The sequence below is a fragment of the Malaclemys terrapin genome, chromosome 14, assembly GCF_027887155.1.
Source record: "Malaclemys terrapin pileata isolate rMalTer1 chromosome 14, rMalTer1.hap1, whole genome shotgun sequence".
Lineage (NCBI taxonomy): Eukaryota > Metazoa > Chordata > Testudines > Emydidae > Malaclemys > Malaclemys terrapin.
Window position 1 is genome coordinate 17,896,497 of NC_071518.1, and position 14,747 is coordinate 17,911,243.

The 14,747-nt window shown below is 41.6% G+C and overlaps 1 protein-coding gene across 4 annotated transcripts in view; it reads right to left on the reverse strand.

Moving 5' to 3' along the window:
* Positions 1-13,977, reverse strand: part of CMTM4 (CKLF like MARVEL transmembrane domain containing 4) — a 76,235-nt gene extending 62,258 nt beyond the window's left edge. For all 4 annotated transcript variants that reach the window (XR_008447123.1, XR_008447125.1, XR_008447124.1 and 1 more), the window contains exon 1: positions 13,309-13,977. Coding sequence is in view for 1 of the 4 variants with exons in the window: in XM_054049153.1 (XP_053905128.1) it covers positions 13,309-13,494 (186 nt within the window). In the remaining 3 variants the exon portion in view is untranslated. The remainder of the gene's footprint in view (positions 1-13,308) is intronic.
* Between the last annotated feature and the right edge of the window lie 770 nt (positions 13,978-14,747).

A 14,747-nucleotide genomic window follows, 5' to 3' on the forward strand; every position in this document is an offset into this window, starting at 1 on the left:
CACAGCTGTACGACAGAGTTAGTTTGGATGAGAAAGCACTATATGACAGGAAAGAATCTTATAGCCAGTAAATCACAGTGCTGCCAATTCTTCATTTTATCACAAGTCTCACGATAGTTGGGGTTTCTCTTAAAGCCTCAGCTACAGAAGGCACTTGTTAGGGAAGAATCTCAGATTTCATTACAAAAACTATAAGTAAGTTTCTACTCACAGCGTTGCAGAGAAAAGCTTGAAAATGTGACCCAAATCCACCCTTAAAGACTTAAAAACCAGAAGACAAATACAAAATCCAAAGTGGTGTTTGTTTTTTAAAAAAGTCTCTGATTTTTAAATGCTTGGAATTGGCAATATTGAAATTGAAATGACAAGTAAATGTCCATGAACATTCACCTACCTACTCTCAAATCACAACTGGAAATAACTACATAATGAGAAGAAAAATGGGGGTATCCTGTTCAGATTGGAGTACTGAAGCTCTTGGATAGTAACAGTTTTGGAAAGAACTGTGGTTACTTTCCAGCATTTAATCAGAAGGTAGATTGTGCCAGACCAACCTGATCTCCTTCTTTGACAAGAGAACTGATTTTTTTTAGACCTAAGAAAATGCAGTAGACCTAATCTGGATTTCAGTAAGGCATCTGATACAGTTCCTCATGGAAAATTATTAGTTAAATTGGAGAAGATGGGGATTAATACGAGAATTGAAAGGTGGATAAGGAACTGGTTAAAGGGGAGCCTACAACAGTCATACTGAAAGTGTCCATCTGGAGGAAGGTTACTAGTGGAGTTCCTCAGGGATTGGTCATGGGACCAATCTTTTTTAACATTTTTATTAATGAATCTTGGCACAAAAAGTGGGAGTGTGCTAATTACAGGGCCGGCTCCAGGCACCAGCCGACCAAGCACGTGCTTGGAGCAGCACCTTGGGGCAGGGCGACGCTCGATTGTTTATTTATTTATTTGATTCGGCAGCGCGGCGCTCAGAGGGGAGGCGGGGGCTTCGGGCGGCGTGGTATTCGGGGGGGCGGGGACTTCGGGCAGCGCTCGGATGGGGGTGGGGGCTGGCGTGGTGCGGCGCTCAGAGGGGGGGCGGGGATTTTGACAGCGCTCGTGGGGGGGGGGGGGGAGTACGGCGGGGTGGTGCTCTTCTTTTTTGCCTGGGGCGGCAAAAAACTTAGAGCCAACCCTGGCTAATTAAATGTGTGGATGACACGAAGTTGGGAGGCATTGACAATACAGAGGAGACCGGAATATCATACAAGAAAATCTGGATGACCTTGAAAACTGGAGTAATAGAAATATGCAAATAGTGCAAAGTGCAAGGTCATGCACTTAGGGACTAAGAACAAGAATTTTTGCTATAAGCTGAGTACTTATCAGTTGGAAGCAACAGAGGAGGAGAAAGACTTGCGTGTATTGGTTGATCACAGGATGACTACGAGCCACCAATGTGATGCGGCCATGAAAAAGGCTAATGCATCCCTAGGATGCATCAGGCAAAGTATTTCCAATAGAGACAGGGAAGTGTTAGTACCACAGCACTGGTGAGACCTCATCTGGAAAACTGTGAACAATTCTGGTCTCCCATGTTTAAGAAAGATTAATTTAAACTGGAACAGGTGCAGAGAAAGGTTACTGAGAAAAGAATCAAAGAGCTTGGACTGGTTGGCCTCACCAAATAAAGTCTGAGTGGAGATATGTTGACGTATTTATAGAAAGCAGAGGGATAAATACCAGGAAAGGGAAGGAATTATTTAATTTAAGCACCAGTGCTGACACAAAAACAAATGAATATATAGGCTTGAAATTAGATGAAGGTTTCTAACTACAGTAGAACCTCAAAGATACAAACAGCAGAGTTATGGACTGACTGGTCAACCGGATACCATATGAAACCGGAAGTAACCAATCAGGCAACAGCAGAGACAAAATATAAAAGAAGCAAATACTGTACTGTGCCTATATTGCATCTTAAAAGGTAGGCACATCTGGGCTGCCTGTCCCGACTCCTACCCCTATCACCCCCCCTTACGCACGGGGTATCCACTTACTGCTAGGAGTTGAAGACGCTGAGATTCACAAGCAGAGCTCTGAGCCCCCACTGCCAGCCCAAGGCATCCGGGGCCCCAGGCACATGGGCTGGTAGCGGGGCCCTGTGTAAAATGTTGGGGAGCTGCAGCACCCTCCCCACACCCGTAGTTCCCCGCCTATGTTGTGAAGTCCTTAACCGTTAAACATTCAACCAATACAATTTTAATAGTTTAACCGGTTACTTTTTTTAAACGCTATTTAAAGTAAATAAATGTACTGTTCTGTGTGGAGGCTGACAGGTCACTAAAGTCATAGACCTTGGGAGACAGCAGAGCAACAAGGACTGAAGTAACATCAGACTTGTGGGATTAAGTACAGTAAACAGAAGGGGGACTACAAGCCTAGAACACGGACTGGTCTGATGTAAGATCATACGTATCTGGTTTGCTTTTTCCTCATGCAAGTGACCATATCAATTATTGGTATCACAATATTTGTTTTTACATGTTGGTAGAACTGACATTACACTTCCTTGCAGGATTTTAGTCTGAGTTTTGATATGCAGTTTTTTAAAGTATTTGAAAATCAACACAACTTTTATGTTGTTAGTTATCGTCTCATCTGATTATTGCAGCTTAAAAATGTGCAAGAATAACGAAAATTTCTAGTATGAAAAAGCTTGTAGCTGGTTCATAAAATAATATGCCACTAGAGAAATTGCCAGAACATCATGAGAGAATAGTTTACACTAAACAATCTAATTTTCTAGCACTATAAATTTGAGAGAATATAGCAATATCAGTACTAAGTCACAGTGGAGGCATTACTTCATGCAATTCCAGATGTAAGTACGGGATGTATTTTCATATATTGGATAAATTGTCACTATACTTTTAAGCTGTTCCTTAATGAAGGATACTAAACAAAATAAAGTTAATCTTCAATTTAGACTATATAAAGTTTAGCTCACTTGTAAACTGAACAAATGCATGAAAATATATACTTTATATTTCAATTAAGCTGTAAAACCTCACATACAAGCTTTGGCATCTGAATATCAATTCACAAATAAAAAAGTTCTTTTTGAGTATATATCAAAACCTATGGGTAAAACCTTACAGGAATGTTGTAATGGTCAAACAAATATTTTTTAAAAACTCCAAGCATTAGACACACGGGACACTCTGAGGATTAAACCTAGCAGAAATGTTTAACTACAATGGACTTAAGACACCAAAACAACCTCAACTCTGCCCCTGTCGCGGTGCCCTGAAGAAAAAGAATCTTCTGAGACAATTTTATCCATCCATAAACTGTTTAATCAGTTATTCTTCATCCTGTTACAGCTTCATTCTTAGTCCTACTATGGTTGGATATACTCCAGCTTTTGTTCATCTGTATTTTACAAATGTGCCTGATTCGACAAATAGCATACTGAAGGCCATCATTCTACAGTCTTTATTAAGACCTCTATGCTAGTTATACAGGTATCTGTAAACAGAGCTAGGTTATCTACATATGCAAATATTGTAGGCACCATATGAAAAGAGCAAATGTTAGTGTGGTGTCAATGCATACGCTTAACTGGCATCATAAATACAAGTCTGTACAAGCTGTACAGAATAATCTCCAAATTTAAGATTCACCCTCCAGAGATAAAAGACTTTTAAAAGCAGTTATTTAAAAAGATGTTAAAGGGAAATGGACCAATGGCAAATCATTAGAAAAGAAGAATGAGGGGGGATTTGATAGCAGCCTTTAACTACCTAAAGGGGGTTCCAAAGAGAATGGAGCTAGGCTGTTCTCAGTGGTGGCAAATGACACAAGAAGCAATGGTCTCAAGTTGCAGTGGGGGTGGTCTAGGTTGGATATTATGAAAAACTATTTCACAAGGAGGGTGGTGAAGCACTGGAATGGGTTACCTAGGGTGGTGGTGGAATCTCCATCCATAGAAGTTTTTAAGGCCCGGCTTGACAAAACCCTGGCTGGGATGATTTAGTTGAGGTTTATCCTACTTTGAGCAGGTGGTTGGACTAGATGACCTCCTGAGGTCTCTTCCAACCCTCATCTTCTAGGATTCTCTGACTATGAGTTATAGATGCTTATAGATGCCAAACTTAAGATGCTCACAAGTCTTTCATTTTAAAGACTTTTGGATGAAGGATTTTTTCTAAAACATCTTACAATGCCGGGTTCTAATCCAGCAAACACTAATTGTGTGAGTAAGGGTTCTTAAAATGAGACCCTAGCTAAGAAAGAAACAAAGAAGGAAAGACAAGAGGCTGATGTAACCACAGGAACAAAGTTATGGTTGTGTATGCATAGTTACTGTGCTTTTCCATACTGTCAAGTCTCTGCACTTCATAAATACCATCCCCACTCAAATTTTCTTCATTTTTACCCCCCCCGCTTTAAAAAAAAAGGTAAGTTACTGATATGTACTCTCAGACTTATTTCAACTTGATGATATTCTTGCTTGAGAGTTTACTTAGTTTTCCAGAAATGATGGCTTTCATTGGAAAAAGTCAACTAGATAATATAAATATTTATATCTAGTTTAACAGGGCCACACACTTCTATTTTCAATATTCTTGCAAGTCAAAAGGACAAAAGTTGAGTGACTTAGCACTCAATAAACCTGGATATAATACTTTAAGCTTCTCTAATTTACACCCCAAGGGAACCAGCTTCACTTATATAAATTAACACAGAAATTCTGGGGCCAAAATCTACCGAACATCTGAGTGGAACTTCTACAGATGTCAAGGAGTTCCATTTGTACTAAAAGGCAAAATTTGGTCTTTTATTTTGAGCACTTTATCAGACATGTGGATACTAACTGGTAAAGGCAAAGTAGGATTAAAAATGTTCTCACTTTCAGACTATATTCCAAAATCATCTTTAAAGCCAAAAATTTTCCCTTCTTATCTGGAATCAACCTATTGCCACCATAAATTCTTACCTATATCCTGCCTCTGATTAAATCCTTGTCTTAATCACACTCCATCTGCAAATCTTGCTCCTACAGTCTTTCTAGATCACTACTCTAGGTCCCTTAGCTAGACAAACTCCTGCTCCAAGAAGTGGAACCATATACATTCCACACCCTCAACCCTGCTGCTCCATAGTTAATTCAGAGATTCTGAATCCAATTCAAAGGTTCATTCCTGATAACTAGTGGTCTCCAAGGTCTTGGCTTCATCCGACCTCACCAAGTCCATAGCTTATTACTTCCCCTGGAGTCATGTGCTCGCTCAACCAGTCTCAGTATTTTATCACAGTTTGCCACATATCCAAGGCCTTGTTTTTGCAGAATTGTCACTATGCATCCTGTTTTCTTACAGGCAGTTACATTCAAAAGTAAGTGACATTAACATCCATAAATTAGGTGCTTGGTACTCTAGTTTATACTTCTAAGTTTAAGTTGCATATGCTTATGGATTTTTTTTTTAAAACTCCCTATTTTGAGGGTTGCTCTCTGTACCTGAAACCATATTTCAGCCTTAGTACCATTCCATTACAAATACTACAATGCAACTTTGGATCTCACATTATGGGTATTTGCTGTTTCTAAATAGAGAATGCTTAACATAAGATGATAAACAGAAATAAGGGAAACCTACAAATTTGCAATTGGAACTGGAAGGCTTTTCAAACACATGGTTTCTACGTTTTTCTTCAGAATCTTTTAGCATTACACTTGTATGTAAAATGGAATAAAGCAGCTGCCAGAGAGACTACTGCTCTTCCAGTAAAGCAATCATCACTTCAGAGTAACAATAATTTATCCTTTTTAAGTACATCACCAGGTACAAGAAAACAAACAGTTTGTCCATTTAGATCAGGGGTCGGCAAATTTGGCATGCAGCTCGCCAGGGTAAGCACCCTAGCGGGCCGGGCCAGTTTATTTACCTGCTGATGCGGCAGGTTCGGCCGATCGCGGCCCCCACTCGCCACGGTTCGCCGTCCCGGGCCAATGAGGCGGGGGGAAGCGGCGCGGGCCGAGTGATGTGCTGGCCGCGGCTTCCCACCGCCCCCATTGGCCCAGGACAGCGAACCGCGGCGAGTGGGGGCCGCGATCGGCCGAACCTGCCGCATCAGCAGGTAAATAAACTGGCCCGGCCCGCTAGGGTGCTTACCCTGGCGAGCCGCGTGCCAAATGTTGCCGACCCCTGACCTAGATGCTTCGTTATTACTAACCCACCTCCTTCACTAAGGAACAAGAGAAAACATTAAACCCTATGCACTGCATTAGTACCAGAAATAACCTAACCTCCACCCATTGGTGGAGACTGCGGCATTAGAAGCAACTGCCTGCACTTGCCATATGAAAATAATTCAAAAGTGAGTCATTTTATTATCAGAATATCAAATGAGAAAGTACCATTCTCTGTCCAGTTATAATTTAATAGCAACGGCTGCTATTATGGCGTGACAGCGACTCCATAGTTCAGTTTATAGCTAAGTTTCCATTGTATGCCTCATTTTATCTCCACGAATAAAAGCTACACACAGTTTTATTGACCCAAAATTATTAGTTAAGATCCAAGACTAAGCTAGATTTTTTTTCAAAGAAAACTTGAAGTGAATTGGACATAACTATGACATTAAGAGTAGACTTGTGCCATTCAACTTACTGTTATGAAAAAAGAAAAGAAAAGAAAAAAGAAACCTACTATAAATCTCTAGTCTTTTTCCTTATAGAGATAGATCTCAAAAATATAACTAAGACACTAAGAAGGCTCATCAACAAAAAAGGAATTTTTCCACCAGAAGACTTACAAAGGGAACCAAGAGAGTAACTTTTCAGAATACAGTCACACTTTAACCACACTCTTCACTATGCTAATATCCATTAATCCTAGTAGTAAATCTACGTATAGGACAAAAACAGAATATAATAGCAACCTCAGCCAAAAAGAAAGAATTTTTTCAGAGACGTAGGATTTAAAACTATCAGTTAACTTAGACAGACATTTAATATACAGTAGGTTGGAGCGTATCTATCACCATATTCCAAAAACAGACAGAATATTTTACAGCCAAAGGCTGGCATTATTTATTCTGTATTGTTGCTAAGTGGCAAGAATGTCTGTCAAAGCAGAAGAGAGAGTAATTCACTCTTCTGCATGCAGAGATCACCCCTCTCCAAAAGCTTCTCTTTTCTAGCTGTGATCAGGAGCTTTTAAAAAACTAAAAATAAAAAATTGTAAAGAGTGTTATTTTGTCTTTCCTTCTCCTTGACTAAGTTCTATGCTAAATATGAACATAAAAATCTTACTGTATGTTAAAGTGGGCTCAAAACCTTAAAAAGATTTTTTCCCCAAAGGGAAATTGTCAAAAGAATTTCAAAGAAGTGAAAGAGATGTGATTTATCCCACTAGGATTACTGAATGTGTTTACAACAGAGATATTTTATCTGTTAGGAAAAGACTACAGAAATCTCACCTCAAAGAGACCATTTATAAAACTGATGTCACAAATGCAATCAATATTTAGGATAGGTGATGAGCATATCCTATACTAAACAATAAAGTATCAGCTCTAGGGACCCATTACTATTTTTATAGTGCCAAAAACTAGACTAGGCACCTTACAGGTAAGGTGACACTGTCCCTGCCCAAAGAGCTTACACTCTAAATAGAGCAAAAAGCTATACTTATGAAAATTGAAAGTAATATCTAATAACAGTACTTAAAATTAGAAGCAAAAACAAAGTAGGAATACAAGAATTGTCAAATCCAAGGTCCAACTAATCCAGTATCGCATCTATGATAGGAGAATCAGATATTCCAGAGAAAGGTGTAAAGAACCCCATAGTAGACAAATGTGGAATGATCTTCCCCCACATTAGACCACATAATGATCTTTAATAATTAAAGACTGATTTAAGCCCTGATGCATGAAGTTTAATATCCATTCTGACATTTTTATCATTCAATATGACAACTCTAGACACTCTTGATCTCCATATAGTGTCCAATCTCTTTTTGAATATTGCTAGTTTCTTGTTCTCAATGATTTTCTGTGGCAATGAGTTCCATAATCTAATTACCTGTTGGTGTGAAAAAGTATTTCCTTTTATGAGTTTTGAATTTTCCACTGTCTAATTTAATTGAATGTTCCCTTGTTCTTGTGTTATGAGCCAGGGAGAACAGAAAATACTAGTTTACCTTTTCTATATCATTATTTCATTTACCTTTATCATGTCCCCTCTTATTACTTTCCTTTCTAAATAACCTTGGACTGCATGGGTAATGATGGTAACCCATGGAACAAATCTCTCCTATGTTGAATAGCCAGCACAATGGTTAAAATAAAGTAGATAAAATAAAGGAGCAAAGATGGAACGTTGTAAAAAATTTAAATCCACCTGAAGAGACAGGAGCTCTCACTGCATCAAGGTCTGAATTACTGACTCGCCTGTCTTTCATTTAGAAATTAAAGTAATTTTTCTCCAGAGTGTAATTACTGATTTCTCGGATAGCAATTAGCTCTAGTAAATGGTAAAGAGGTTCAGGGGATGCCACAAGATTATATCATGGTGTAGGAGGATTCAGGTTCTCAATACTTAGATAAAAAACAGGCATCAAGTCATAAGAAACAAACACCATAATCCTGCTCTGGTGGCCGCATTCAGTTCCAGCACTGCAGTAAAACTACACCCACTGACATAGCTTTGATGTTGACAGAAGAATGCTTCAGTTGACGTAGCTTCCATCATTCAGGGAGATGGTGTTCCTACACCAATGGAAAAAACTCTTCTGTTGGTGTAGGCAGCATTTACACTACGGAGTTATGCTGACATAACTACCCCCGTGTAGCTAAACTGATGTAGTCCCCATAGTGCAAACATACCAACTACAGTATTTGGGTGATGGAAAGAGAAATTTAGGTTGCACATAAAGAAAAATGTCTTCATTGGGAGATCTGTTCAATGGTGAAATAGTCTCAAGGGAAAGTGGAGATCCCCAACTGCTTGAGAAATGTACAAGCAGACCAGAGAAAGCACTGAAAATAACCACTAAGAAACACTTCTGCAAAAATCCCCAAGGATGACTGCATGAAGTTTCAAGTCTGATAAGGAAGTATTCCACTGAAAAGTCACCAGGGAGATTTTTTCTTCTGAATTTTAATTTCACAGAAGGGAAAAGGTGTTATAATCACATAGAATTAGACTGGCTTCTCTTTGCCTTTCACTTCAAGTTTAAACTCTTTGTCCTCCCCCAACTTTGAGACTCTCTAGATCTCAGCACCTGCCTTCTTCTTCATTCCCTCTCTATACGGGAGGGGGAAACAGGAGGAGAAGGGACGGTCAAGGTAAGGAAAAAGAGTTATAAACATGGATCACATCACCAAATCCACCACTAATACAGCACACACTTTCAAAGGACAGTTTGTGGTTTATCCATTGATGTATTACATTGAAGATTTTAAGATGTTATAAGACACATTTGACCTTAAAAATATTCCCTGGTTTATTAACAAAAATTTAAAATATTCTTCATGTCTAAAGTGTCATGCTCCTGTTTCATCAATGACATTCAATTATGTAACAATATTTTGAATCGATATAGACGACTTCTTTTGAGGAAGAAACAATAAAGTTTTAGAACTATTTGTACTATTTTCTTCAGTCACATTTCCTTTCCTGTCCCGCTTTTCTTTTGACAAACAAAAATTTACATTTGGATGAGCAATCATTTCAGCAGTAATGACAAAGAGTTAAAATTCATGTTTGCTCTGGGACTCTGAGTTATTAATATTAATTAAATAAATTCTTTTATTTGCAAATATCCAGAAGCCAAATATGCCAAGCCATGGTAAATCTCTATGTGTCTTGGTAAATTCTGGCCCACCTTACGTGACAAATAGACTATGTTTATCAAAAACACACAAAGCATTTTTTTGGTTCCACTAAGGTTAGTTCACACACACCTTTTCCTCAACAATGGTCTAAATGCAGCAAAATATTTGCTAAGCAGATAAGAAACCGCTTACCTTTGTAACTTAAGTACAATGTGTTCTTCCTATTTCTTTCCTAGTAGGATTTTTTTTTTAAAGTTCTTTTATGAAACATGCTGATTATGCCTCTGGGGCTTGCTCTTTCAAACAAAAATAGAATTTAGAAACCTATTTATAGTCTTCAAATCTTCATTTAAATTTAAAATAATTAATATGACTTACCAAAAAATAAAAATAAAAAAGTCTACTGCAGTAACTGCAGGAAGAGCAAATAGTAGACCAGAGAAACAACAAGATTATTTCAGCATGTTAGAAAACACCCCCCCCCCAGCACTTCTACCCCCAGAAAACACCCCCCTCCCTTCTGTAGCTAACACTTCAAAACAGGTGGATGTTGCAAACAGATGACAGTTTCTTAGGCCCAACCCCCCCCCTACACACAGACATCACTAGTCCCATTAATTCTAATGGGGCTACTCTCACTGGTAAAGCTAAGCATACCTTTCAGTGTTTACAGGGTATGGGACTTCAGATGCTCATGGCCACCTCCTACAGAACATGATGTATTTGAGGGGGAGGTGAGAAGTGAAAAGGGAGACTGACAATAAAGTAAGTGTTCTTCTTTATTCAGATATTTGATCTTGTAACCTATTTGTAGAAGTATTCTAGAATCAACATATTTTACAATCATTTAATTCAAACCTCTGATTTGAAAAATTAACATCTGCCTGATATTGAAGCAAAAATACCCTGAATATTTTAAATTAAGGCTGAAAATATAAGCTTTCTGCTGTATTTAGTATGCATATGAAATATAAAAACTTTAATTTCTGAACCTCCTGCCAATAATGTGCCAGTATGGACTCCAAATTACATAAACAGTAACTAAAGTGCTTCTTCTCTCAGAGATGAGAGAAAGGAAGAAGGACAAAATACTTCAAACATATCTCTTTCCTGATGCACTGCTCAGACAGTGACAAGAAATTGTAAAAGCAATTTCTAATTCATTGAGCGGCATCTCCAGGAAGATAGAAAAAAATCTCTAAATTTAAATTTGCAATTATCAGAAACAGAACTGGCAAAATAAATCCCACTAATGAAGACAAGCAGATGGAAAAGACAAACACTAGCATCCCAGGCACACACGCGCGCGCACACACAAAAATTGGAAATCACCTCGAAAATCACAAAAGAGACACTATCATCTTAATCACACTTCTGTTCAAAAATGTTTAACACACAATTGTTAATACACGAAATTCATTATCTAAGGGAAATTAGAAAATTATTTCTCTATTTCTTCAATTTGTTTTCTTTGTGCATTTGACATCACTTCAGCCAGTTTGGGCCTGAACTTGCAAGCACAGAAGTGAGTAACATGTATTCAGGCAAGCAGTGCCCATTGGAACTACTCCTGTGAATGAAGTTATTCACCTTTATGTTTGCAAGATTCAACCTTTCTTTAGTGTCCTCTGCTTGTGTGTGTCTTCCACAAACAAACAAGGACAGAAAAACAGTTAAAAACTAACCTACAAGAATGAGGACTTCTTACTGGTAAAATTTATTTGATTTACAGTTACTTTATCCTCCCCGCCTTTCGTCTTCCCCTGTTTGTTTCCTCTACCCGTTGAATCTTGCCAGAACTAAGGTCCCAATCCTGCAAAGATGTAAGCACATGCTTTACTTTATATGCTGCAAGTAGTCCCACTAAAGTCAAGGGAACTACTCACGCATGTGCTAACTTTACACACACAGTCTGTGTAGGATTGGGGCCCTAGATTGTCAAGTCTGAGCAGAGCCTGTCCTTTTACTGCATGTCTATACAATGCGTAGCACAATGGGTGACTGATCCTTGATTAGTCCCCATCTGGTCCTCCAAATCAAATAAAACACAGTTTAGCAGTGGGATTAAAGTGCAGGTGTCGGATTTAAAGCTTTTGAAATTCATTTCGTGAGCTGACTAGAGTTCAAGTTGTAGTGCTGCCTTAAGTCAAATAGGAGTACAACCCATATAACAGAGCAAAATTTGGGCCTTACACAGTCAGCTGCACAACTAGTTACTCCTTCAATAATCAAGAAATAAGATACCAGGATAGTACAGATATCCAGGTGTACAAATCCTACTTCTCTTCAGTCATATTTAAATAAAAAATAATATTCTTCTTAAATTAAAAAAATTCAGGTTAACTGGTCCTGGTTCAGGTTAACCTTCATATATTGGACAAACATTTGCAATAATATAAAATGCTATGTATTGGCTGGTGACAAATCTGTACACATACAGTTTGTGCTGAATCCACCCTCAAGCAATTTAGGAAAGTGAAAAAATGGGATCTGAATGGCATTTAGGAAAACAGACGGTTTTAAAAATGGAGTTTGTGGCCTAAACACATTTTTAGTAAAGACTTTCAAATATACAAAAGATGACAGCATTAATGTGATCACTTCCACTTGACCCGAACCACTGTTCTTGGGGTCCCACATCTACACTATAGAGCTCTAACATGCAAAGTGGTATGTTGTGAGTTTATATATCTTTACAACCAAAAGTACACTAACAACTGAGCAGCACATGTACACATAGGCGAATCCAAGCTAGTCTGGAGTTGGTGAATACACCTAAAAAACATCAAAAACACCCTCTCACGCACACCTTTGATTCAGCTACCCAGAAACAATGGGCCAATTGTTACCAGATGATGAATCTAGGGGAGGCAGAAAAGGGACTCACAAACTTGCCCCTCACCTGCAGCCTCATATATCAAAAAGATCAAAAATCCCAGGTCTGTCTCAAAAATAGGACCATCAAGTAACCATTAGCAAGAGTGAAACTAATCCACACCAAGAAAGGAGGTGGAGGGGAGGTAGAATTTATTACCGACCCCGATGGGATTTAGAACACCCAACAATAACACAACTTATTACAGGTTTCTTTTAACTTCCCACACTAACGTGACCTAAAGGAGGTGGCAGCGCTAGTACTTATGAGCAGGACCATGCCAGCAGAACCCTTGCGTGGAAGTAGGGCGGGATGAAGGACTGGGGGGGTTAAACTCTCACCTGAGGAATGAAGTGCAGCAGAGCTCGTCCTCCCCCTCCACCTGTGAGCCTCCTAGACTGGAGGAAGCGCGGGGCCGCGAAGGGGACAAGAAACTGCCTCCTCTGGTTGTACCCCCGACACATGCACCCTCCTCCCCGCACAGCGAATAAAGGCGCCTAGGCAGGGCGGGGAGGAACAATGCCCCCGCTGGGTAAGGGGCCGGATACCAATGCCCTCCTGACGGCTGGGCCTGCCCGGGGCGCTGTACCTACCACTTCGGTGATCTTGATCTTGCCGAGAGCGCCCCGCAGATAGTCCAGGTCGCAGCGGAGGCCGCCCAGCCCGTGGCGCTGGCCGACGGGCTCGGTGGTGGGCTGGTAGGGGCTGCTGGCCCCGGAGATCATGGAGGTGCTGGACGCTTCGCCATCGAAGCCTTCCAGCTCCTCGCCGTTCCTCATGGTGCCGCCGCCCGGGCTGAGGCGCAACGATCCCCGCCCGTCAGGTCCCGAGCCGCTGCGGGAGCCGGGCTCGCCTAGCGGAGCGCCGGCAGCATGGCAGCACGGGGAGCTGGCGCGGGCTCCCTGCCCTTAGGCGGACGGGCGCGGGGAGAGCGGGGGCAGCATGGTGCGGCGCCCGGCCAGGGGACGCCCCGAACCCCGCCTCTGGCCCCGCGATCCCCGGGGACGGCGCTCAGCTCCCGGGGCGCCGCTGTTGTGGAGAGCGGAGCCGCCTCCCCGCGAGTGCCGAGGGGGAGGGGTGTGCCCGGCGCTGGTAGCGGCTGGGGGCGCCCCAGGCCCTCGCCGGATGGAGCCGCCGGGCGCTCCCTAGGCCGGCCGGGCGCGAGCTGCCCTGCGGGGCTCCCCTTGTTGTCCTACGCAGGGGCAGCTCCGGCCGGAGAAGCGGCGGCTGCTGCTGCTGCTACCGCCGCCTGCTCCTCCCCCTGCCGCTGAGCGGAAAGGGCGGAGAGAGCCCGCCCTGAGGCGCGCCGGGGCCAGGAGGCGCCTGCCCCGAGCGGGAGCAGTTACCTGCGCGGCGGGGAACATCCCCCGCCCCAGAGAAAGGGCTGGGTACAGGCACCCGGCCTGGGGATGGCACTTAAGGGCAGCGCGTAGAAAGAAGCAAAATAAATGTGGTTTGGAGCAGTCCACGTCCATATCTTCGGGGGAGAACGATTCGTGCCACAGGTGGGCTGAGAAGGAGAGAAACCTGGGAGGCAGAAGATGATCCTGGGGTGAAGACAATCCCTTGCCCTTCGTTAGTGCTGCTGCCCACCAAATACCCCCAAACACTTCACAGACATAAGGGCCTCAATGTCTCTACGAGTATAGCTGGTGGGATGATCCCACTTCTACAAATGGGGCAACCAAGACATGGGACGTGCAAGTGATTTTGTGGCTTAGCCAAGGTCACACAGGAATCACCTGGCAGAGCTGGGCAAAGAACTCAGCTCACTCACTGAGTCCCACTTTGTCTTGCACCACAGCAAGCCAGCTTTCCTCTGTATAGGAGAGCAGACTGCAAATCACACACTATTTTATAAAGTGAGGTGATGTTAATATTTAAAATAAAACCCCAAAGCAATAATGGGTCACAGACTGTATGAGCGGGGGTCACATGAAGGAAGGAAGCTTTTTATACAGCTCTGGGGTGACCACAGCTGAAATATTGTGTGGTCAGTTCTAGATACTTTCTTACTGAATAAATGGGCGTA